This window comes from Oncorhynchus tshawytscha, linkage group LG16 (assembly GCF_018296145.1).
Source record: "Oncorhynchus tshawytscha isolate Ot180627B linkage group LG16, Otsh_v2.0, whole genome shotgun sequence".
Classification (NCBI taxonomy): Eukaryota; Metazoa; Chordata; class Actinopteri; order Salmoniformes; family Salmonidae; genus Oncorhynchus; species Oncorhynchus tshawytscha.
The window spans coordinates 82482993-82508315 of NC_056444.1; the positions used below are offsets into that span (position 1 = coordinate 82482993).

At 43.5% G+C, this 25323-nt stretch overlaps 1 protein-coding gene across 1 annotated transcript in view; it reads left to right on the forward strand.

The window, feature by feature from the left end:
* Positions 1-25323, forward strand: part of rerea (arginine-glutamic acid dipeptide (RE) repeats a) — a 269119-nt gene that overhangs the window by 23211 nt on the left and 220585 nt on the right. The window contains 1 exon segment of the mRNA XM_042299790.1: positions 22706-23220. Coding sequence (XP_042155724.1) covers positions 22851-23220 — 370 coding nt within the window. The 5' untranslated portion in view covers positions 22706-22850.

Consider the following 25323-nt stretch of genomic DNA (forward strand, 5'->3'; position numbering starts at 1 on the left):
AGTCTGGGCTGTATCATGTTAGCTCCACTAACTCACTGCTAGCCTGGGAGTCTGGGCTGCATCATGTTAGCTCCACTAACTCACTGCTAGCCTGTACTGGGAGTCTGGGCTGTATCATGTTAGCTTCACTAACTCACTGCTAGCCTGGGAGTCTGGGCTGTATCATGTTAGCTCCACTAACTCACTGCTAGCCTGGGAGTCTGGGCTGTATCATGGTAGCTCCACTAACTCACTGCATCATGTTAGCTCCACTAACTCACTGCTAGCCTGGGAGTCTGGGCTGCATCATGTTAGCTCCACTAACTCACTGCTAGCCTGGGAGTCTGGGGTATCATGTTAGCTCCACTAACTCACTGCTAGCCTGGGAGTCTGGGCTGTATCATGTTAGCTCCACTAACTCACTGCTAGCCTGGGAGCCTGGGCTGTAGTCTAACTCACTGCATCATGTTAGCTCCACTAACTCACTGCTAGCCTGGGAGTCTGGGCTGTATCATGTTAGCTCCACTACCTCACTGCTAGCCTGGGAGTCTGGGCTGCATCATGTTAGCTCCACTAACTCACTGCTAGCCTGGGAGTCTGGGCTGTATCATGTTAGCTCCACTAACTCACTGCTAGCCTGGGAGTCTGGGCTGCATCATGTTAGCTCCACTAACTCACTGCTAGCCTGGGAGTCTGGGCTGCATCATGTTAGCTCCACTAACTCACTGCTAGCCTGGGAGTCTGGGCTGCATCATGTTAGCTCCACTAACTCACTGCTAGCCTGGGAGTCTGGGCTGCATCATGTTAGCTCCACTAACTCACTGCTAGCCTGGGAGTCTGGGCTGCATCATGTTAGCTCCACTACCTCACTGCTAGCCTGGGAGTCTGGGCTGCATCATGTTAGCTCCACTACCTCACTGCTAGCCTGGGAGTCTGGGCTGCATCATGTTAGCTCCACTAACTCACTACTAGCCTGGGAGTCTGGGCTGCATCATGTTAGCTCCACTAACTCACTGCTAGCCTGGGAGTCTGGGCTGCATCATGTTAGCTCCACTAACTCACTACTAGCCTGGGAGTCTGGGCTGCATCATGTTAGCTCCACTAACTCACTACTAGCCTGGGAGTCTGGGCTGCATCATGTTAGCTCCACTAACTCACTGCTAGCCTGGGAGTCTGGGCTGCATCATGTTAGCTCCACTAACTCACTGCTAGCCTGGGAGTCTGGGCTGCATCATGTTAGCTCCACTAACTCACTGCTAGCCTGGGAGTCTGGGCTGCATCATGTTAGCTCCACTAACTCACTGCTAGCCTGTACTGGGAGTCTGTCTGGGCTGCATCATGTTAGCTCCACTAACTCACTGCTAGCCTGGGAGTCTGGGCTGCATCATGTTAGCTCCACTAACTCACTGCTAGCCTGTACTGGGAGTCTGGGCTGTATCATGTTAGCTCCACTAACTCACTGCAGCCTGTACTGGGAGTCTGGGCTGTATCATGTTAGCTCCACTAACTCACTGCTAGTCTAGGAGTCTGGGCTGCATCATGTTAGCTCCACTAACTCACTGCTAGCCTGTACTGGGAGTCTGGGCTGTCATCATGTTAGCTCCACTAACTCACTGCTAGCCTGTACTGGGAGTCTGGGCTGCATCATGTTAGCTCCACTAACTCACTGCTAGCCTGTACTGGGAGTCTGGGCTGCATCATGTTAGCTCCACTAACTCACTGCTAGCCTGGGAGTCTGGGCTGTATCATGTTAGCTCCACTAACTAACTCACTGCTAGCCTGTACTGGGAGTATGGGCTGCATCATGTTAGCTCCAATTACTCACTGCTAGCCTGTACTGGGAGTCTGGGCTGCATCATGTTAGCTCCACTAACTCACTGCTAGCCTGTACTGGGAGTCTGGGCTGCATCATGTTAGCTCCACTAACTCACTGCTAGCCTGTACTGGGAGTCTGGGCTGCATCATGTTAGCTCCACTAACTCACTGCTAGCCTGGGAGTCTGGACTGTATCATGTTAGCTCCACTAACTCACTGCTAGCCTGTACTGGGAGTCTGGGCTGCATCATGTTAGCTCCACTAACTCACTGCTAGCCTGTACTGGGAGTCTGGGCTGCATCATGTTAGCTCCACTAACTCACTGCTAGCCTGTACTGGGAGTCTGGGCTGCATCATGTTAGCTCCACTAACTCACTGCTAGCCTGGGAGTCTGGGCTGCATCATGTTAGCTCCACTAACTCACTGCTAGACCGTGGCTACATCTTGATTTACCCAGTTTATGAGAGATTTTACCATTCAAATAAATGATTACCATTATATTATGTAGTTAGATTGGTAAAACCAAAGTCAAATTAGTTGTAAGATTGTATAATTGATTAATTAATGCATACATGTTGTAAAAATTAAAATAATAATAATTCAATTGAAATGATACTCAACTCAAAAGATGCCCAACGATTGAACAGAGCAGTTGCTGAGTTTATCTGTCTGAATCAAGTGCCATTTTGTGACGATGGATAATATACCTTCTTTTTTGTTGTTGTTGCTATGGCATTATTTTGGTATTGAGTATCATGGTAGTAAACCTGGTATCAGTAGCAAAGCCAGGACTCTGCTATGGTAACATCACTACGAGAGAACAGGGTACCATTTGGCTCGCAGCCAGAGTTAAAACTAACAGATGCTGAGAGCGATTGAATCTGCTTATTGGAGCATAACGCCTCATTTTAGAGAACAGTGGAAGGATTGTCAATAGACGGGAGGAGGAAATAGTAATGGTTTCTTTCTGCTCTGTGCTCGTCTGTCACTGCTCTCAAGCAGCCATTTTGACATATGGTCTCTCTGATTGTGAGGGATACGGTTTCATGTTTTGTTTTTACATACCAGCTGAAACCACGTAGGCGGTGTGGGTGTTGTGTACTGTAAGATATCTTGGTACTACCGAGCCTTATGAATGAGCTGTTAGGTTTGTTAGCCAACCAGCGACATTGTGGTTGTCTTGACCTTGACCACACACCTAACCCTGAAACAGCCTAACAGGGAGAATACCAGAAGACTGTCGTCCAGTGCTATGTTGTTTTCACTGTACATTTAACTGTTAAAGATGACCACAGAAACAACCGTGGTGGTGGAAACAGGAAGTAAACCCCTTGACACTGTTATAGCAAAACCAAGAGGCCTCAACGTGTCTTTGTTGATGCGAATGCACACACACACACACACACACACACACACACACACACACACACACACACACACACACACACACACACACTGTAAGATGCTCTGACAGCTGTATTAACGGCAGCTCAAAATTGACTCCTTTTTAAGTAATATAATATCATATTATACAAATATACAAGTATACAATCACATTCTTAGGAGGGGGGCGTCAAACAAGATAAAAGCAGCTCACTATTTCCACACCAACACAATAGGTGTACCGACCTCCCCCCAGGGAGGGGGAAGGCTGGTCGGTTGTTGAGGGATTTATCCCGTTGTGCCTAGCGTTGATTAAAGGAACAATTGTAGATAATCCTACAAAATAAACTACTCTTTGTTGTTAGGAAGGGAGAGAGGGGGGAAGAGAGGTTGGGAGGGGGGGTAGCAGAGGATGAAGTAGTAAGCATACTGAACTGCAGCTAAATCAACCGTAGTGTGGTTGAGAGACGGTGACATGTCTGAAAGCAAGCAATCATTTATTTCTGGCCAGTCATCATGTATGGTTCCACCATGTCTGTCTAGACCAGAGAGACAGACAGACAGACAGACAGACAGACAGACAGACAGACAGACAGACAGACAGACAGACAGACAGACAGACAGACAGACAGACAGACAGACAGACAGACAGACAGACAGACAGACACAGACAGACAGACACAGACAGACAGACACAGACAGACACAGACAGACACAGACAGACACAGACAGACACAGACAGACACAGACAGACACAGACAGACACAGACAGACACAGACAGACACAGACAGACACAGACAGACACAGACAGACACAGACAGACACAGACAGACACAGACAGACACAGACAGACAGACAGACAGACAGACAGACAGACAGGTTTAAACAGGTCTGTGTAATCATGTGGTTCTGATACTGTTTCATCGTTGGGAATCTAGAACACTGTCCTAATATAGTGTAGGACCTGACAATGCAGTGCAGCAGATGATTCAAGAATGTGTAAAGCTCTATAGATGACCCATAACAATACATTAAGCGTGTGTAAAGCTCTATAGATGACCCATAACAATACATTAAGCGTGTGTAAAGCTCTATAGATGACCCATAACAATACATTAAGCGTGTGTAAAGCTGTATAGATGACCCATAACAATACATTAAGCGTGTGTAAAGCTCTATAGATGACCATAACAATACATTAAGCGTGTGTAAAGCTGTATAGATGACCCATAACAATACATTAAGCGTGTGTAAAGCTCTATAGATGACCCATAACAATACATTAAGCGTGTGTAAAGCTCTATAGATGACCCATAACAATACATTAAGCGTGTGTAAAGCTGTATAGATGACCCATAACAATACATTAAGCGTGTGTAAAGCTGTATAGATGACCCATAACAATACATTAAGCGTGTGTAGCTCTAAGATGACCATAACAATAGAGCGTGTGTAAAGCTCTATAGATGACCATAACAATACATTAAGCGTGTGTAAAGCTCTATAGATGACCCATAACAATACATTAGCGTGTGTAAAGCTGTATAGATGACCATAACAATACATTAAGCGTGTGTAAAGCTCTATAGATGACCCACAACAATACATTAAGCGTGTGTAAGCTGTATAGATGACCATAACAATACATTAGCGTGTGTAAGCTCTATAGATGACCCATAACAATACATTAAGCGTGTGTAAAGCTGTATAGATGACCCATAACAATACATTAAGCGTGTGTAAAGCTCTATAGATGACCATAACAATACATTAAGCGTGTGTAAAGCTGTATAGATGACCATAACAATACATTAAGCGTGTGTAAAGCTCTATAGATGACCCACAACAATACATTAGCGTGTGTAAAGCTGTATAGATGACCATAACAATACATTAAGCGTGTGTAAAGTACAGATGACCCACAACAATACATTAAGCGTGTGTAAAGCTCTATAGATGACCATAACAATACATTAAGCGTGTGTAAAGCTGTATAGATGACCTGTATAGATAACAATACATTAAGCGTGTGTAAAGCTCTATAGATGACCATAACAATACATTAAGCGTGTGTAAGCTCTATAGATGACCCATAACAATACATTAAGCGTGTGTAAAGCTCTATAGATGGAAACAACAATACATTAAGCGTGTGTAAAGCTCTATAGATGACCCATAACAATACATTAAGCGTGTGTAAAGCTCTATAGATGACCATAACAATACATTAAGCGTGTGTAAAGCTGTATAGATGACCATAACAATACATTAAGCGTGTGTAAAGCTCTATAGATGACCCATAACAATACATGTTGTACACATTTTAAACCAGACCAGATGAAAACACTCAGATGCTGAATTTCCACGGCATAAATGTAGATGCTAAGACAGAAACCAGGCTTGTATGAGCCGTGTGCAGTAGCGAGGTTAGGGAGTCGATAATATTAACTACAGCAGGTATGTAGAGTGCATCTCTCTCCCCCACGTTGACCCCAAACCACTTCCTCTAAATAGATGCACACCACCTTTGGGGCAGTCAGTCTCCCTAAGCCTTCACTTGACAGTACAGAGCAGAACGATAATTCTATGGTGTCAATTGTGACATCATTGTTACCATCAGCAACAGCAGCCAGAGTGTAAACGGCTCTATTTCAGACACTCCCAACGGTGTCCCAAATAACATCTGCTCAATATGTGTATGCGACCAATATGATTTGATTTGACACACACACACACACACACACACACACACACACACATACGTATACACACCTCAGACAAGTGGCAGAATCAATGTTGCTCTTCCTGCTAATCTAAATGTCATTTGACTTTTATAATGTTCTGCTGATCAGTTTTTTTAGCAAAAAACTAAAACGAATCAAGTTACTAAAACGAATCAAGTTACTAAAACTAATCAAGTTACCAAAACTGATCAAGTTGGAGGTCCAGATTTATCTTCTGTAACTCAAACTCCTTAGACATCAGTTAAAGATACATTTACGTTTTAGTAATTTAGCAGACGGTATGTGCCTTGCTCAAGAGCACTATAGTCAGCTCGGGGATTCAAACCGGCGACCTTTCCGGTTACTGGCCCAACGCTCTTAACCGCTAGGCTACCTGACCCCCCCCTAACCAGTTAGAGTTCATCATTATATTCATTATTTAATTGTTACTCCCCTAGAAATATGATTACTAGAACAGGTGTCGACCTGTACTTTCATGGATAATTCTATTACTTTGGTTGCTCCATCCAGGAGCGGAGAGAGCAGCCTGGACTACAGCAGTAGAGGGGGGAGGAGAGAGCAGCCTGGACTACAGCAGTAGAGGGGAGGAGAGAGCAGCCTGGACTACAGCAGTAGAGGGGGAGGAGAGAGCAGCCTGGACTACAGCAGTAGAGGGGGGAGGAGAGAGCAGCCTGGACTACAGCAGTAGAGGGGGAGGAGAGAGCAGCCTGGACTACAGCAGTAGAGGGGGAGGAGAGAGCAGCCTGGACTACAGCAGTAGAGGGGGAGGAGAGAGCAGCCTGGACTACAGCAGTAGAGGGGGAGGAGAGAGCAGCCTGGACTACAGCAGTGGAGGGGGAGGAGAGAGCAGCCTGGACTACAGCAGTAGAGGGGGAGGAGAGAGCAGCCTGGACTACAGCAGTGGAGGGGGAGGAGAGAGCAGCCTGGACTACAGCAGTAGGGGGAGGAGAGAGCAGCCTGGACTACAGCAGTAGAGGGGGAGGAGAGAGCAGCCTGGACTACAGCAGTGGAGGGGGAGGAGAGAGCAGCCTGGACTACAGCAGTGGAGGGGGAGGAGAGAGCAGCCTGGACTACAGCAGTGGAGGGGGAGGAGAGAGCAGCCTGGACTCTACAGCAGTAGAGGGGGAGAGAGAGCAGCCTGGACTCTACAGCAGTAGAGGGGGAGGAGAGAGCAGCCTGGACTATAGCAGTGGAGGGGAAGTGGTGTGTAAACTGATCCTCATCAGTTCTGCTGTGTGAAGCAGGAATGTTGTCTTTCCTCAAGCAGGGAGGGAGGGAGGGAGGGAGGGGAGGGACGGCCAATGACTGGCATCATAAATAAACTAAGAGCATGTTTTAGAAAGAACGGGTAGGCTCTAGTCTTCCACTGTGTGGGAGAGAGACAATCTAAGACAATGGTAGAAGGGTATAGTGTTGACCTCCTAGTTGTTAAAAGCAGAGAGCAGACACTCCATTGAGCCCTTGTTCCCTTTTTAATTACTGTTTGATGCTGAAAATGCAAGAGAAGAGAGAGTAGAAGATGTTCTGACGATGAAACATCATTATTCAGTGCAGCGTTTGCTTAGATAAGATGTTTGTGTGTAGAGGAGGGGGAAACCACACCGAGGAAGAGGCAGCCTGTCCGTTGGGGGCCACAGGCAAGATGTCCTCTCAGCTTTTAAACAGGGGACAGGGTGGGGTGTGATAGAGACAGGGACGATGGGGGATGGGGGGGGCATTTTGTTGCGTGAGGGACAGGCAGCAGCAGTGTGCCGTGAGTAAGGAGCTACTGAAAGAAACACTGGTCAAGGAACATTACACTTCAAACGTTTAGTCTGTGACTGTGTGTCTAGCTGGTCCTCCCAGTACAGCAAATAGTCACTCAGTCTCTGCTGCCGCAAGTTGTGTGTGTGTGTGTGTGTGTGTGTGTGTGTGTGTGTGTGTGTGTACACACCATGAATGCAGCTCTGTGGTGAACACTTTTTTTTTTTTTGCTCTGGTTTTACAAGGTTGCTGATGAATTGGCCCATGAGCTATTTTAGCTAGACTGAAGTCTTACCAGACTAACACTACACACACTTCTAGATTCCTGTCTCCGTCTGAGTAGGACTGCTGATCTAGGATCAGGCCTATAAAATATTATATATTCATGTGTCTTATCATATTCATCATGATCTGAAAAGGCAAAACTGGTCCTAGATCAGGGCTCAGCCCCGTTGTTGTGGCAGATGTGAATGATGATTTCCTATGCAGCTGGTGGAGGATAAGATGTGACTTTGATGTGCACGCTTCAATGGGGCAGAAGTCTTGAGTTGTTGTGAGGCAGGATGGTCAGATAGGGCCTGCCAAAACAATGACAGGAAACTGTCATGTGGAAAATGGTAAGTGTCTCGTTCCATCTTGTTCTTGATATCATGGTTTTGTTGTTGTTGAGGTGTTTGACTGATTGCAGACGGTGCAAAGCCAAGAAATTGCGAAATGTATCATTCCTTTGCTAAGTACAGCTTTTGATTGTCAATAGATAAGCCTAGTGTAGGGTTCTGACTCAGTCTGCCTGGTGATATGTCATCTGGTATATTGAGTCCAGTCAGGAAGTGACTAGGGATGTGTATAGAGCACTATATAGGGAATAGGGCTCTGGTCTAAAGTTGTGCACTATATAGGGCTCTGGTCTAAAGTAGTGCACTATATAGGGAATAGGGCTCTGGTCTAAAGTAGTGCACTATATAGGGAATAGGGCTCTGGTCTAAAGTAGTGCACTATATAGGGAATAGGGCTCTGGTCTAATGTAGTACCACTATATAGGGAATAGGGCTCTGGTCTATAGTAGTACCACTATATAGGGAATAGGGCTCTGGTCTATAGTAGTACCACTATATTGGGAATAGGGCTCTGGTCTAAAGTAGTGCACTATATAGGGAATAGGGCCCTGGTCTATAGTAGTACCACTATATATAGGGAATAGGGCTCTGGTCTATAGTAGTACCACTATATAGGGAATAGGGCTCTGGTCTATAGTAGTACCACTATATAGGGAATAGGGCTCTGGTCTATAGTAGTACCACTATATAGGGAATAGGGCTCTGGTCTATAGTAGTACCACTATATAGGGAATAGGGCTCTGGTCTATAGTAGTACCACTATATAGGGAATAGGGCTCTGGTCTATAGTAGTACCACTATATAGGGAATAGGGCTCTGGTCTATAGTAGTACCACTATATATAGGGAATAGGGCTCTGGTCTATAGTAGTGCACTATATAGGGAATAGGGGGCCATTTAGGAAACTTTCAACACCCTTAGTCACCTTCCTCTCTCCCATCTGCTTCACGGCTCTCCGAGCAGCCCCACTCCTATTATCAAAAGACTGCCCGCAAAGACTGCCTGCAAAGACTGCCCGCAAAGACTACTTGTAATTTTTCCTTCCTGGTATATTTCTGGTTACACATGTACCTATTAGTTCTGGTACCGGGGGAGGGGACGGTCCTAGAACTAGGAGGGAGGGGAACAAAGGATTTAACTACCTTTTCTGAGAAAACAAGTCTCTTTTTAAAACTGATTTTTAGGACTGTGGATAAGGGTGGTGGTTAGCTAGCTGCTGTACGAGTAGAGGTGTCCGTCTGCCAAACAAAAGCCTTTTCTAATTAAGGGTAGTATCATCCTGTTTTTATCTAGGAGTGATAGATGGGGGTGAGGGGGGGAGACCTGTGCCTCTGGCCCCAGCTGTTACAGTGGGTTACTTTTCACAAATGCAGAGCTTTGTTTCTTCTAACTCCACACACTGCCATCAGCTCCTGAATGGGGCTTGTTGATGAGGGCTGTGGGTGCCTACCACCAGATCAGCTAAATCATGTAGGGGGGGGGGGACGCTTTAGCTTGCTGATCCTAATGGCCTTGTTGTTGATATCTCTTATTTTAAAGATGTCCCCCGTGACTTTTTTTGAATATGTTGGTGTGGTTATTATGTGTTGTCCGTTTTGAATCCTCAAGTGTTATTCAATCACACCATGATTATCTATATGTGCTGGTTTGTTTCCTGTCTCAGGGTGTGGGTGTGTGGGTGTGGGGGACCCCTAGAGATACACTATCGACCTAATCTATTCAATTCTGTGTTTGAAACATGGTGTTGTTTTCGACTGATTCAAGTAGCTTTAGGGATGGAGGACGATAGTGTTAAGAATACAGCCTCTTTCACAGTTTGAATTGACTAAATCTACAGGTCTGTTATGAATACAGTCTCTTTAACAGTTTGAATTGAGTAAATGTACAACAGGTCTGTTATGAATACAGTCTCTCTCACAGTTTGAATTGACTAAATGTACAACAGGGCTGTTAATAATACAGCCTCTTTCACAGTTTGAATTGACTAAATCTACAGGTCTGTTATGAATACAGTCTCTTTCACAGTTTGAATTGAGTAAATGTACAACAGGTCTGTTATGAATACAGTCTCTTTCACAGTTTGAATTGACTAAATGTACAACAGGTCTGTTATATATACAGTCTCTGTTCTCTTTTTCCACATCTACCAGTTTAAATTGACTTGATGGATGTGATCGTTAGACTGATAGAAAGATCTGAGAGGAAGAGGAAGATGTTTAAAAGAGAAGAACATCAGATGTTATATTGTGAAAAGCTTCGCTCGGTCCTGTAGTGGACTAGGCATACATCCTATATCTGGTACCCTATTCCCTGTAGTGGGCTAGGCATACATCCTATATCTGGTACCCTATTCCCTGTAGTGGGCTAGGCATACATCCTATATCTGGTACCCTATTCCCTGTAGTGGGCTAGGCATACATCCTATATCTGGTACCCTATTCCCTGTAGTGGGCTAGGCATACATCCTATATCTGGTACCCTATTCCCTGTAGTGGACTAGGCATACATCCTATATCTGGTACCCTATTCCCTGTAGTGGACTAGGCATACATCCTATATCTGGTACCCTATTCCCTGTAGTGGACTAGGCATACATCCTATATCTGGTACCCTATTCCCTGTAGTGGACTAGGCATACATCCTATATCTGGTACCCTATTCCCTGTAGTGGGCTAGGCATACATCCTATATCTGGTACCCTATTCCCTGTAGTGGACTAGGCATACATCCTATATCTGGTACCCTATTCCCTGTAGTGGGCTAGGCATACATCCTATATCTGGTACCCTATTCCCTGTAGTGGACTAGGCATACATCCTATATCTGGTACCCTATTCCCTGTAGTGGACTAGGCATACATCCTATATCTGGTACCCTATTCCCTGTAGTGGACTAGGCATACATCCTATATCTGGTACCCTATTCCCTGTAGTGGACTAGGCATACATCCTATATCTGGTACCCTATTCCCTGTAGTGGGCTAGGCATACATCCTATATCTGGTACCCTATTCCCTGTAGTGGACTAGGCATACATCCTATATCTGGTACCCTATTCCCTGTAGTGGGCTAGGCATACATCCTATATCTGGTACCCTATTCCCTGTAGTGGACTAGGCATACATCCTATATCTGGTACCCTATTCCCTGTAGTGGGCTAGGCATACATCCTATATCTGGTACCCTATTCCTGTAGTGGACTAGGCATACATCCTATATCTGGTACCCTATTCCTGTAGTGGACTAGGCATACATCCTATATCTGGTACCCTATTCCCTGTAGTGGACTAGGCATACATCCTATATCTGGTACCCTATTCCCTGTAGTGGACTAGGCATACATCCTATATCTGGTACCCTATTCCCTGTAGTGGGCTAGGCATACATCCTATATCTGGTACCCTATTCCCTGTAGTGGGCTAGGCATACATCCTATATCTGGTACCCTATTCCCTGAATTGGGCTAGGCATACATCCTATATCTGGTACCCTATTCCCTGTAGTGGACTAGGCATACATCCTATATCTGGTACCCTATTCCCTGTAGTGGGCTAGGCATACATCCTATATCTGGTACCCTATTCCCTGTAGTGGGCTAGGCATACATCCTAAATCTGGTACCCTATTCCCTGTAGTGGGCTAGGCATACATCCTATATCTGGTACCCTATTCCCTGTAGTGGACTAGGCATACATCCTATATCTGGTACCCTATTCCCTGTAGTGGACTAGGCATACATCCTATATCTGGTACCCTATTCCCTGTAGTGGGCTAGGCATACATCCTATATCTGGTACCCTATTCCCTGTAGTGGACTAGGCATACATCCTATATCTGGTACCCTATTCCCTGTAGTGGGCTAGGCATACATCCTATATCTGGTACCCTATTCCCTGTAGTGGGCTAGGCATACATCCTATATCTGGTACCCTATTCCCTGTAGTGGACTAGGCATACATCCTATATCTGGTACCCTATTCCCTGTAGTGGGCTAGGCATACATCCTATATCTGGTACCCTATTCCCTGTAGTAGACTAGGCATACATCCTATATCTGGTACCCTATTCCCTGTAGTGGACTAGGCATACATCCTATATCTGGTACCCTATTCCCTGTAGTGGACTAGGCATACATCCTATATCTGGTACCCTATTCCCTGTAGTGGACTAGGCATACATCCTAAATCTGGTACCCTATTCCTGTAGTAGACTAGGCATACATCCTATATCTGGTACCCTATTCCCTGTAGTAGACTAGGCATACATCCTAAATCTGGTACCCTATTGCCTGTAGTGGACTAGGCATACATCCTATATCTGGTACCCTATTCCCTGTAGTGGACTAGGCATACATCCTATATCTGGTACCCTATTCCCTGTAGTAGACTAGGCATACATCCTAAATCTGGTACCCTATTGCCTGTAGTGGACTAGGCATACATCCTATATCTGGTACCCTATTCCCTGTAGTGGACTAGGCATACATCCTATATCTGGTACCCTATTCCCTGTAGTAGACTAGGCATACATCCTAAATCTGGTACCCTATTCTCTGTAGTAGACTAGGCATACATCCTAAATCTGGTACCCTATTCCCTATGGCAGTGGTCCCCAATTACATTCTGCCGGGATACTCCCCCCCCCTCTGGCGCGAATGGTCAGGTGGCTGGAACATAATTCTAAGTAATTTGTACAATGCAAATTTACTGCGAGTAACCTAAACAGATATAGTATTTGACCAAAACATAATCATTTAAAGTAGAGGTGTGAACGTTTAAACAAAATTGAGATCCTTAACGTTAAGATAAATTCCCGAACGATAAGCAATTTTTCCCCACACCAAATGTAAATCCCAGTGCAGTTATCACAAAACATATTATTTTCCTTGTTATAGCCTAGCTAGACGATATGGCTGTAAAGGCCTGGCTATTTTTTCCCTTGTTATAACCTAGCTAGACCATAGGCTATAAAGGCCTGGATATTATTTGTAAATATACTATAAAAAAAAAACTAAATTGCTCAGAGATCTTGGTGGCCCCAATAAAATCATCCCATGGGCCGAATTTGGACCGCGGGCCGCTTATTGGGGAGCCCTGCCCTAAACAGTGCACTACTTTTGAGTATGGACCCTGGTCCAATTGGTTCATTCATCCCCCTCCTCTCCCCTGTAACTATTCCCCAGGTCGTTGCTGTAAATGAGAACATGTTCTCAGTCAACTTACCTGGTAAAATAAGAGTTTAATAAATTTAAAAAATGATAATAAAAGTGAATACGATGCCATTGGGAACACAGTCGGATTTCAGTTGTTTTTGTCTCAGTACAGAAGCTGATGTTCTCTCTATATCTGATTAACAAGCACACAAAGGCTGTGACGCATCTGTCAACAACACCCAACAACCAACAGTCTTTTTTTGTGTATAGGGGGCAATGGGGAGCTTGTGTTAATCCTGCCTTTATAAAATGTAGGAGTTGTTGTTGTTGATGATGATGAAATCCCACGTGTTTCTGTGTAGATGTCTTGGTAATATTATCTTCTCTGGCGGGGTTTAAATTCTATGTTGTCATAATGTTTCTGTGTAGATGTCTTGGTAATATTATCTTCTCTGGCGGGGTTTAAATTCTATGTTGTCATAATGTTTCTGTGTAGATGTCTTGGTAATATTATCTTCTCTGTTATCTTCATTGTTTTCACAGACTCTACAAATGTTAAATATAAATGATAGAAAACACTTCAGCCACTCATAGGAGTTAGAGTAGGAGGGGGGATTCTCTGGTGAAACTCAATTTAAAAATGTAGAATCACGATGGCCCTGCCCGCTGCCACACTCCACCCATTCTCCAGGGGATGGGTCCCAAATAGTGCCCTTTTCTCTACTTAGTGCACTCCTTTTGAACAGTGCCCAATGGTGCCCTTTTCTCTACTTAGTACACTCCTTTTGAACAGGGCTCATAGCTTTCTATCAACGAGACAGGGTGCAATTTGACACACAGGGACAGGAAGTCACTCCAACGGGGGCGCCCATCCTGCGACTTACGTCGCTCACGAAGAGGGAATCGTGTGTAGAAGAAGCGTGTTTTTCCATGTTCATGTTGTAGGCTACTGTCTCTTGTACTTTTCGGGAGAGAGGTTTTCCTCCACCACAGTAGGTAGCTAGACTGAAGTTATTAGCCTGCTGTGTATTAAATGTGTATGTTATGTTTGAATGCCTCTCGCTATCATTGCCACAGTACAGCCCGTTACCTTCAGTACTATCCCCAAATGGAGGCTAAAAATAGGTCTTTGCTCTTGACTTGCTGAGGGAAAAGGTTGCGGCTCATCAGCCAATGGAATAGGTGTGTGTGTGTGTGTGCCTGTCCTACACTCTGCCTCCTGTGCCACTGCTGCTGTTCTCAGGGTTGGCTATCACATCAGATTAGGTTAGACTAAGAGTAATGTATTAAAGCTAACACAAACAGCTAATCCCAACATGATGCTTAATGCTCCACGAAGTACCTTCCAGGGGTCTGGGGTCCCCCCCCGTTCAGATTAGACTATCACAGTATCAGCCTCGTTGGTGACAGGGCTGTAGTCACAGTATCAGCCTAGTTGGTGACAGGGCTGTAGTCACAGTATCAGCCTCGTTGGTGACAGGGCTGTAGTCACAGTATCAGCCTCGTTGGTGACAGGGCTGTAGTCAGTGGCTCAGCCTCGTTGGTGACAGGGCTGTAGTCAGACCTCAGTTCAGGTGACAGGGCTGTAGTCAGTGGCTCAGCCTCGTTGGTAACAGGGCTGTAGTCAGTGGCTCAGCCTCGTTGGTAACAGGGCTGTAGTCAGAGTACCAGCCTCGTTGGTAACAGGGCTGTAGTCAGTGGCTCAGCCTCGTTGTTAACAGGGCTGTAGTCAGAGGCTCAGCCTCGTTGGTAACAGGGCTGTATTCAGAGGCTCAGCCTCGTTGGTAACAGGGCTGTAGTCAGTGGCTCAGCCTCGTTGTTAACAGGGCTGTATTCAGAGGCTCAGCCTCATTGGTAACAGGGCTGTATTCAGAGGCTCAGCCTCGTTGGTAACAGGGCTGTATTCAGAGGCTCAGCCTCGTTGGTAACAGGGCTGTATTCAGAGGCTCAGCCTCGTTGTTAACAGGGCTGTATTCAGAGGCTCAGCCTCGTTGGTAACAGGGCTGTATTCAGAGGCTCAGCCTCGTTGGTAACAGGGCTGTAGTCACAGTATCAGTCTCGTTGTTAACAGGGCTGTAGTCACAGTGCTTAAAGAGCCACAGCATGGTGGTTACCAGGGATGCCACACAAACAGCACCCTATTTCATAGTGCACTACTTTAGACCAGAGGGCTCTGGTCTAAAGTAGTGCACCGTGTAGGGAATAGGGCTCTGGTCTAAAGTAGTGCACTATATAGGGAATAGAGCTCTGGTCTAAAGTAGTGCACTATATAGGGATTAGAGCTCTGGTCTAAAGTAGTGCACCGTGTAGGGAATAGGGCTCTGGTCTAAAGTAGTGCACCGTGTAGGGAATAGGGCTCTGGTCTAAAGTAGTGTACCGTGTAAGGAATTAGGGCTCTGGTCTAAAGTAGTGCACTAAATAGGGAACAGGGCTCTGGTCTAAAGTAGTGCACCGTGTAGGGAATAGGGCTCTGGTCTAAAGTAGTGCACTATATAGGGAATAGGGCTCTGGTCTAAAGTAGTGCACTATATAGGGAATAGGGCTCTGGTCTAAAGTAGTGCACTATATAGGGAATAGGGCTCTGGTCTAAAGTAGTGCACTATATAGGGAATAGGGTGCCGTTTGTGACACAAACCAGTACACAGAATTGAATTGAAACAAGTTGTATTTGATTGAAGCCCTGATCTGCTGCCTGTGTGGCTGGCTGGCTGTGAGTTTGCTAGGTTAGCCTGTTGACTCCATCTCAATAATATAAATGGTGAAGTAGGGAGCAAGACCCTGAAGATGCTTCTCTCTTCCCTCCTCTTTCTCTGTCCTTTCCTCTGTCTTCTTCTATTTCACTCCTCTTCCACCCTCTTTTTCCGAGGAGAGGGTCCTGGGGATTTGATGTGGAACTGCTTCAGCCTCACCTGCCCCTTCACAGCCTCACCTGCCCCTTCACAGCCTCACCTGTCCCTTCACAGTCACCCCCCTTCACAGCCTCACCTGCCCCTTCACAGCCTCACCTGCCCCTTCACAGCCTCACCTGCCCCTTCACAGTCCCACCTGCCCCTTCACAGCCTCACCTGCCCCTTCACAGGCTGATATCGGCTGATAATATCGGTCAACCGATAAATCTGTCGGGCTCTAATAAATATAGACTTAAATGTTAGTCATGTTCGACAAATATAATAAACTAAACTTCTGAAGACTCCTGTTGACATACCCGAGTCGTTGTTCGTTCCGATTAAATGGTAACAAGACCGGAGATTGAAGTACCGTGCCTCTTGCACACCACACGTCACCCACTTTGACTCTGAACGGAGGTGGTCAGCACTCTGAAACAATTTAACCATATACTTAATAGTTTAAAAGCAGCCTAGCCAAAATACGAACATAAAAACTGAAGGAATAACTTTATAAACACTTAATATCAATGTTCCTAGTCATGATAATAGTAACCCATGCTAGTTGATGATCATCCTAGTCGTCATAGTAACCCATGCTAGTTGATGATAATCCTAGTCGTCATCGTAACCCATGCTAGTTGATGATAATCCTAGTCGTCATAGTAACCCATGCTTGTTGATGATCATCCTAGTCGTCATAGTAACCCATGCTAGTTGATGATCATCCTAGTCGTCATAGTAACTCATGCTAGTTGATGATCATCCTAGTCGTCATAGTAACCCATTCTAGTTGATGATCATCCTAGTCGTCATAGTAACCCATTCTAGTTGATGATCATCCTAGTCGTCATAGTAACCCATGCTAGTTGATGATAATCCTAGTCGTCATAGTAACCCATGCTTGTTGATGATCATCCTAGTCGTCATAGTAACCCATGCTAGTTGATGATAATCCTAGTCATCATAGTAACCCTGGCTAGTTGATGCGTCTTTAGATCTCCCTCTTCATTTCAAACTAATATTTTTATCTCCGTCACATGAAACCACTCACACAAGAAAGGTGTTTTCCTGCGAATTGTATTTTGGGATGTTTACGCGTAGCCAATGGCCACGTGCGTGTTGTTGAGCTTATAATATGAAGAAATAAAACATTATAATTTTAAGCTAAACAGTCTGATCTGTTGCATCAGCATCATTGCTTTAAAAAAATAAAATCTGTGCTGTGGTTGTATGAATTTTTGATCTGTCGTCCCAGAACTGTCCCAAAGTCTGTTTGGAACCGTAGATAGGACATCCTTAATTTCATAAGTACATTTACATATTTGCTTATAATTGTAATGTTGCAATATTTTATAGGCTACCAAGGGTGTCCAATCATCCTCCAGGAGAGCCTTAAAGGGGCAGTGTTGTATTTTGAGACTGGCTTGAATATGCAAAGAAGCCAATCGGCAGTTCACCTTACATTTTTGTATGATTCTCCATGGTGTATGTTGGAAGCTTTTAGACAAGTTCATATATCTGTCCTACTTGTCCAAAGCACAAGTTGCGAAAAACATTTGTCATGTCCTGAGCTAGCTAGCCAGGCTAATTTAGGCTACATACTCTTCCTCCCTGTCCTGCAGTTACACATAACTCCATTCAGATGATGAAGTATCCACCTACCTGTTGGCTCTTGGTCGCTGTGGCATTTAACTTGAATTCCGTTTGATTTACATCTGCCTTTGATTAGATAGTCTTCTAATTTGCTTTGCCAAACACGGAGGGCTCTACGGCTGTGGTGCCGCGTTGATGACTTGTGATTGGCCGACAACAACGACGAATTTACACTCGCCACTTTGCGTAGGCTATTCTCGCTGAGCAGTGGCCACAATCTGTTTACGTTTGATCTGTTTCATTAACTCTCATCGCCGTTGTAATCTACTGTGGAGCTAAAACGTATTGGTTTATCGACCCCACCACTTACCATCGTACAAAACTAGTTCCCAGATGCAACTCTCAAAAGGATAGTTTGAAGTAGAATTTTGATTACACCCCGGCGTTACAACCCGGCGTTGTTACAACCCGGCGTTACAACCCGTCGGCGTTACAACCCGTCGTTACCAGCCGGCGTTACAACCCGTCGGCGTTACAACCCGTCGGCGTTACAACCCGTCGGCGTTACAACCCGTCGGCGTTACAACCCGTCGGCGTTACAACCCGTCGGCGCCACAACCCGTCGGCGTTACAACCCGTCGGCGTTACAACCCGTCGGCGTTACAACCCGTCGGCGTTACAACCCGTCGGCGTCACAACCCGTCGGGCGCCACAACCCGTCGGCGTTACAACCCGTCGGCGTTACAACCCATCGTTACCAGCCGTCGTTACCAGCCGTCGGCGTTACCAGCCGTCGTTACCAGCCGTCGTTACAACCCGTCGTTACAACCCGTCGTTACAACCCGTCGTTACAACCCGGCGTTACAACCGTCGCGTTACAACCCCCGTTACAACCCGTCGTTACAACCCGGCATAAGGCATAGCCTAATGTTTGTTTTTTATTTTTTGAAATATGTATTCATTCAAGTTCACAGTGCTATGACTGGTGCCGCGTTGATGACATGCTACATTATTACTGTTCATTATTATAGTAGAACATGCTACATTGTTACAGTTCATTATTATAATACAACATGCTACATTGTTACAGTTCATTATTATAATACAACATGCTACATTATTACTGTTCATTATTATAGTAGAACATGCTACATTGTTACAGTTCATTATTATAATACAACATGCTACATTGTTACAGTTCATTATTATAATACAACATGCTACATTGTTACAGTTCATTATTATAATACAACATGCTACATTGTTACAGTTCATTATTATAATACAACATGCTACATTGTTACAGTTCATTATTATAATACAACATGCTACATTATTACTGTTCATTATTATAGTAGAACATGCTACATTGTTACAGTTCATTATTATAATACAACATGCTACATTGTTACAGTTCATTATTATAATACAACATGCTACATTGTTACAGTTCATTATTATAGTAGAACATGCTACATTGTTACAGTTCATTATTATAATACAACATGCTACATTGTTACAGTTCATTATTATAATACAACATGCTACATTGTTACAGTTCATTATTATAATACAACATGCTACATTGTTACAGTTCATTATTATAGTAGAACATGCTACATTGTTACAGTTCATTATTATAATACAACATGCTACATTGTTACAGTTCATTATTATAATACAACATGCTACATTGTTACAGTTCATTATTATAATACAACATGCTACATTGTTACAGTTCATTATTATAATACAACATGCTACATTGTTACAGTTCATTATTATAATACAACATGCTACATTGTTACAGTTCATTATTATAATACAACATGCTACATTGTTACAGTTCATTATTATAATACAACATGCTACATTGTTACAGTTCATTATTATAATACAACATGCTACATTGTTACAGTTCATTATTATAATACAACATGCTACATTGTTACAGTTCATTATTATAATACAACATGCTACATTGTTACAGTTCATTATTATAATACAACATGCTACATTGTTACAGTTCATTATTATAATACAACATGCTACATTGTTACAGTTCATTATTATAATACAACATGCTACATTGTTACAGTTCATTATTATAATACAACATGCTACATTGTTACAGTTCATTATTATAATACAACATGCTACATTGTTACAGTTCATTATTATAGAACAACATGCTACATTGTTACAGTTCATTATTATAGAACAACATGCTACATTGTTACAGTTCATTATTATAATACAACATGCTACATTATTACAGTTCATTATTATAGAACAACATGCTACATTGTTACAGTTCATTATTATAATACAACATGCTACATTGTTACAGTTCATTATTATAATACAACATGCTACATTGTTACAGTTCATTATTATAGTACAACATGCTACATTGTTACAGTTCATTATTATAATACAACATGCTACATTGTTACAGTTCATTATTATAATACAACATGCTACATTGTTACAGTTCATTATTATAATACAACATGCTACATTGTTACAGTTCATTATTATAATACAACATGCTACATTGTTACAGTTCATTATTATAATACAACATGCTACATTGTTACAGTTCATTATTATAATACAACATGCATTGTTACACATTGTTACAGTTCATTATTATAATACAACATGCTACATTGTTACAGTTCATTATTATAATACAACATGCTACATTGTTACAGTTCATTATTATAATACAACATGCTACATTGTTACAGTTCATTATTATAATACAACATGCTACATTGTTACAGTTCATTATTATAATACAACATGCTACATTGTTACAGTTCATTATTATAATACAACATGCTACATTGTTACAGTTCATTATTATAATACAACATGCTACATTGTTACAGTTCATTATTATAATACAACATGCTACATTGTTACAGTTCATTATTATAATACAACATGCTACATTGTTACAGTTCATTATTATAGAACAACATGCTACATTGTTACAGTTCATTATTATAGAACAACATGCTACATTGTTACAGTTCATTATTATAATACAACATGCTACATTATTACAGTTCATTATAGTAGAACAACATGCTACATTGTTACAGTTAATGTTTCTCTGAATATTTATTTTCACTCTGGTTTAATTTTGTCATTTTATGAGATCACTTATTAAGACAGCTAATGGAGAAAAGGGCTCTTGTTTCACTGTGTAACCTAAACTTATATTTGCTAATGTTTAAATTATTATTGGTGTCAGATGAAGGGTGTTATTTCACTGATCTGATTAGCGTAGCCAACTCATTTAGCCCCGGGGGCAGCTTTTGGTTTTCAACGAGGTCTGGAGGGCCGCAGTGAAAATGTCCTCGCTGTCAAAATGCGGGCGGGATTGTACTCCCTCACGTGTACGTTTTGATTCCCCTGGTCAACATGGTGTTTCTGTGGTTATAGAGTCTATAGCAGCTACTCTGTGGTGTGTTTCCCAGAGCAGAGCTGGGATTAGGTCCAGAGCTACAGTATCAAAGCTCAGGTCACTCACACCTTCAGTACAGACCTGTCTATATGGACACCCACAAGGGTGAGAGATGGATGTTGGCTGACCGGTGTGTGTGTGTGTGTGTGTGTGTGTGTGTGTGTGTGTGTGTGTGTGTCTGTATATACAGTGATAGTTTGTTTGGCCTGCGTGTCTCCACAGCTCAGCGGTCGTCGTGGTAACTCATCATTAGGTCATTAATAGAAGCCGTGGCGACGGCTGGGTGTAATCGTCTCCCTCCCTCCATCTCTGGCCATGGTATTTACCATTGCTTCACTGATTGCCAGGTCTGTTCCCTCAAGGGGCTGTTATAGATATTTCTAGTTAGTTTTTAGTGGGGGAAAAAGCAAATTATTGGCCAATGAGAACTACCTCTTTAGTCATACTGTATAGGGCAGTGTGTGTGTGTGTGGATACATAGCTAACTAAATAGACTGCAGGCAGGGCGGAAGCCATACTGAGCCAGTCTCCACACCAGGTATTTGAAATTATTTAAAAATATTTTATTTGTGCGTGATTGAGCTAGCCTGTTGTAATGGGGGGAAAAATGGAACAGTCCAAAATGTATAAACCCTGACCTACCTGGCACTCCAGGCAGTATTTAAAAGATTTCAAATAGTATTTGAACCCCATGGTTTGCTCAGCAGTCCAGCAATCAATCAATCAATCAATCAATCAAATGTATTTATAAAGCCCTTTTACGTCAGCCGATGTCCCAAAGTGCTGTACAGAAACCCAGCCTAAAACCCCAAACAACAAGCAATGCAGATGTAGAAGCATGTTGGCTAGGAAAAACTCCATAGAAAGGCCAGAACCTAGGAAGAAACCTAGAGAGGAACCAGGCTCTGAGGGTGGCCAGTCTTCTGGCAGTGCCGGGTTGAGATTGGCAGAGGCCTCAACACTGTGGGCCCTCTTCAAAAGTAGTGCACTATATAGATTATAAGGTGCCATTTGGGACAGAATTAAGTGCCTTGTGGCGTAGTCGGCTGGTGGACATTTTTCCCCTCTCAAAATTACCTTTCACTCACTAAGTGTGATTACAGTACATTATGTTTATATCCCCAGATAATTTGAACTATTAAATTAATTTTTTTGATACCTCAATTATATAGGTGTTGAGGTAGTTTATATATTGAGGTATTATTTGGGGAATGTCCACTTACTAATTTGCAGCTCCTGACCAGAAATGTAAATGTAAGGTTTTGAATGATTATCCTGTCATTAATGTCTCTTTCTCTGTCTTTTATCCACAGCTTTTCCTGAAACACTGGGGTTGTTGGTGTGGCTGAATTTTCCCTGGATTTGATTGGTCAATTCAGAAGACTGAAGCCCAGGCTGACAGTCTACCTTTCACGGAGGCCCAGCCGTGAGAGGACTGAGGAAGGCACGTGGCGAATCATGACCGCGGACAAAGACAAGCCAGACAGGGAGAAGGACAGGGACAGAGACCGAGACAGGGAGAGGGACAGAGAGAGGGACAGAGACCGGGACAAGAGGGACAAAGCATCCAGGGAGAGCGAGAGCTCACGACCACGCCGTAGCTGCACGCTGGAGGGCGGAGCTAAGAACTACGCGGAGAGTGAGGACGAGGATAACGAGAACAGGGGAGGGGCCGGGGCAGTAGGCGGGGTCAACATGGGGATGGGGGAGGAGTCAGGGAAGAAGGGAAAGAAGAAGATGATCAAGAAGAAGTCGAGGTATGAACGGATGGAGAACGGAGAGATCACTTCCTTCATTACTGAAGACGATGTTGTTTACAGACCAGGCGGTAAGTTCAATTCATCGCTAAGTCAGTAAGGCTCTTCATCTCTTTGGCAACAAATATCACACTATAGTGTTTGCTTTTCTCCGATGTGATTCTCCTGAAAGACGCTTCAGTCCAAGAGATACAGGCTAGGCCTGTAGAGAAATACATATATATATATATATATTTTTGTTGTTTGTCAACAGCTAATTCAGAGTTGATTGCTTCAACTAGCCTAATTCCGTGGCATATTTTTTTGATAACTGAGTCAAATTAATGAAATCTGGTCACATTTCACAGAAAAGAAAAGAAGCAGAGTTTAGTCTGACGTTATAGTCTGGACGTTATAGTCTGACGTTATAGTCTGACGTTATAGTATGGGGTTTAGCATGGGGTTTAGTATGGGGTTTAGTCTGGGGTTTAGCATGGGGTTTAGTATGGGGTTTAGTATGGCGTTATAGTATGGGGTTTAGTATGGGGTTTAGTCTGGGGTTTAGTATGGCGTTATAGCATGGGGTTTAGTCTGGCGATATAGCATGGGGTTTAGTATGGGGTTTAGTCTGGGGTTTAGTATGGCGTTATAGTATGGGGTTTAGTATGGCGTTATAGCATGGGGTTTAGTATGGGGTTTAGTCTGGGGTTTAGCATGGGGTTTAGTATGGGGTTTAGTATGGCGTTATAGTATGGGGTTTAGTATGGGGTTTAGTCTGGGGTTTAGTATGGCGTTATAGCATGGGGTTTAGTCTGGCGTTATAGCATGGGGTTTAGTATGGGGTTTAGTCTGGGGTTTAGTATGGCGTTATAGTATGGGGTTTAGTATGGCGTTATAGCATGGGGTTTAGTCTGACGTTATAGTATGGGGTTTAGTATGGCGTTATAGTATGGGGTTTAGTATGGCGTTATAGTATGGGGTTTAGTCTGACGTTATAGTATGGGGTTTAGTCTGACGTTATAGTATGGGGTTTAGTATGGCGTTATAGTATGGGGTTTAGTATGGCGTTATAGTATGGGGTTTAGTATGGCGTTATAGTATGGGGTTTAGTATGGCGTTATAGTATGGGGTTTAGTAGCGTTATAGCATGGGGTTTAGTATGGGGTTTAGTCTGGGGTTTAGCATGGGGTTTAGTATGGGGCGTTATAGTATGGGGTTTAGTATGGGGTTTAGTCTGGGGTTTAGTATGGCGTTATAGCATGGGGTTTAGTCTGGCGTTATAGCATGGGGTTTAGTATGGGGTTTAGTCTGGGGTTTAGTATGGCGTTATAGTATGGGGTTTAGTATGGCGTTATAGCATGGGGTTTAGTCTGACGTTATAGTATGGGGTTTAGTATGGCGTTATAGTATGGGGTTTAGTATGGCGTTATAGTATGGGGTTTAGTCTGACGTTATAGTATGGGGTTTAGTCTGACGTTATAGTATGGGGTTTAGTATGGCGTTATAGTATGGGGTTTAGTATGGCGTTATAGTATGGGGTTTAGTATGGCGTTATAGCATGGGGTTTAGTATGGCGTTATAGTATGGGGTTTAGTCTGACGTTATAGCATGGGGTTTAGTCTGGCGTTATAGCATGGGGTTTAGTATGACGTTATAGCATGGGGTTTAGTCTGACGTTATAGCATGGGGTTTAGTATGACGTTATAGCATGGGGTTTAGTATGGCGTTATAGCATGGGGTTTAGTATGGCGTTATAGCATGGGGTTTAGTATGGCGTTATAGCATGGGGTTTAGTCTGACGTTATAGCATGGGGTTTAGTATGACGTTATAGCATGGGGTTTAGTATGGCGTTATAGCATGGGGTTTAGTATGGCGTTATAGCATGGGGTTTAGTATGGCGTTATAGCATGGGGTTTAGTCTGACGTTATAGTATGGGGTTTAGTCTGGCGTTATAGTATGGGGTTTAGTCTGACGTTATAGTATGGGGTTTAGTATGGCGTTATAGCATGGGGTTTAGTCTGACGTTATAGCATGGGGTTTAGTATGGCGTTATAGCATGGGGTTTAGTCTGACGTTATAGTATGGGGTTTAGTATGGCGTTATAGCATGGGGTTTAGTATGGCGTTATAGCATGGGGTTTAGTATGGCGTTATAGCATGGGGTTTAGTCTGACGTTATAGTATGGGGTTTAGT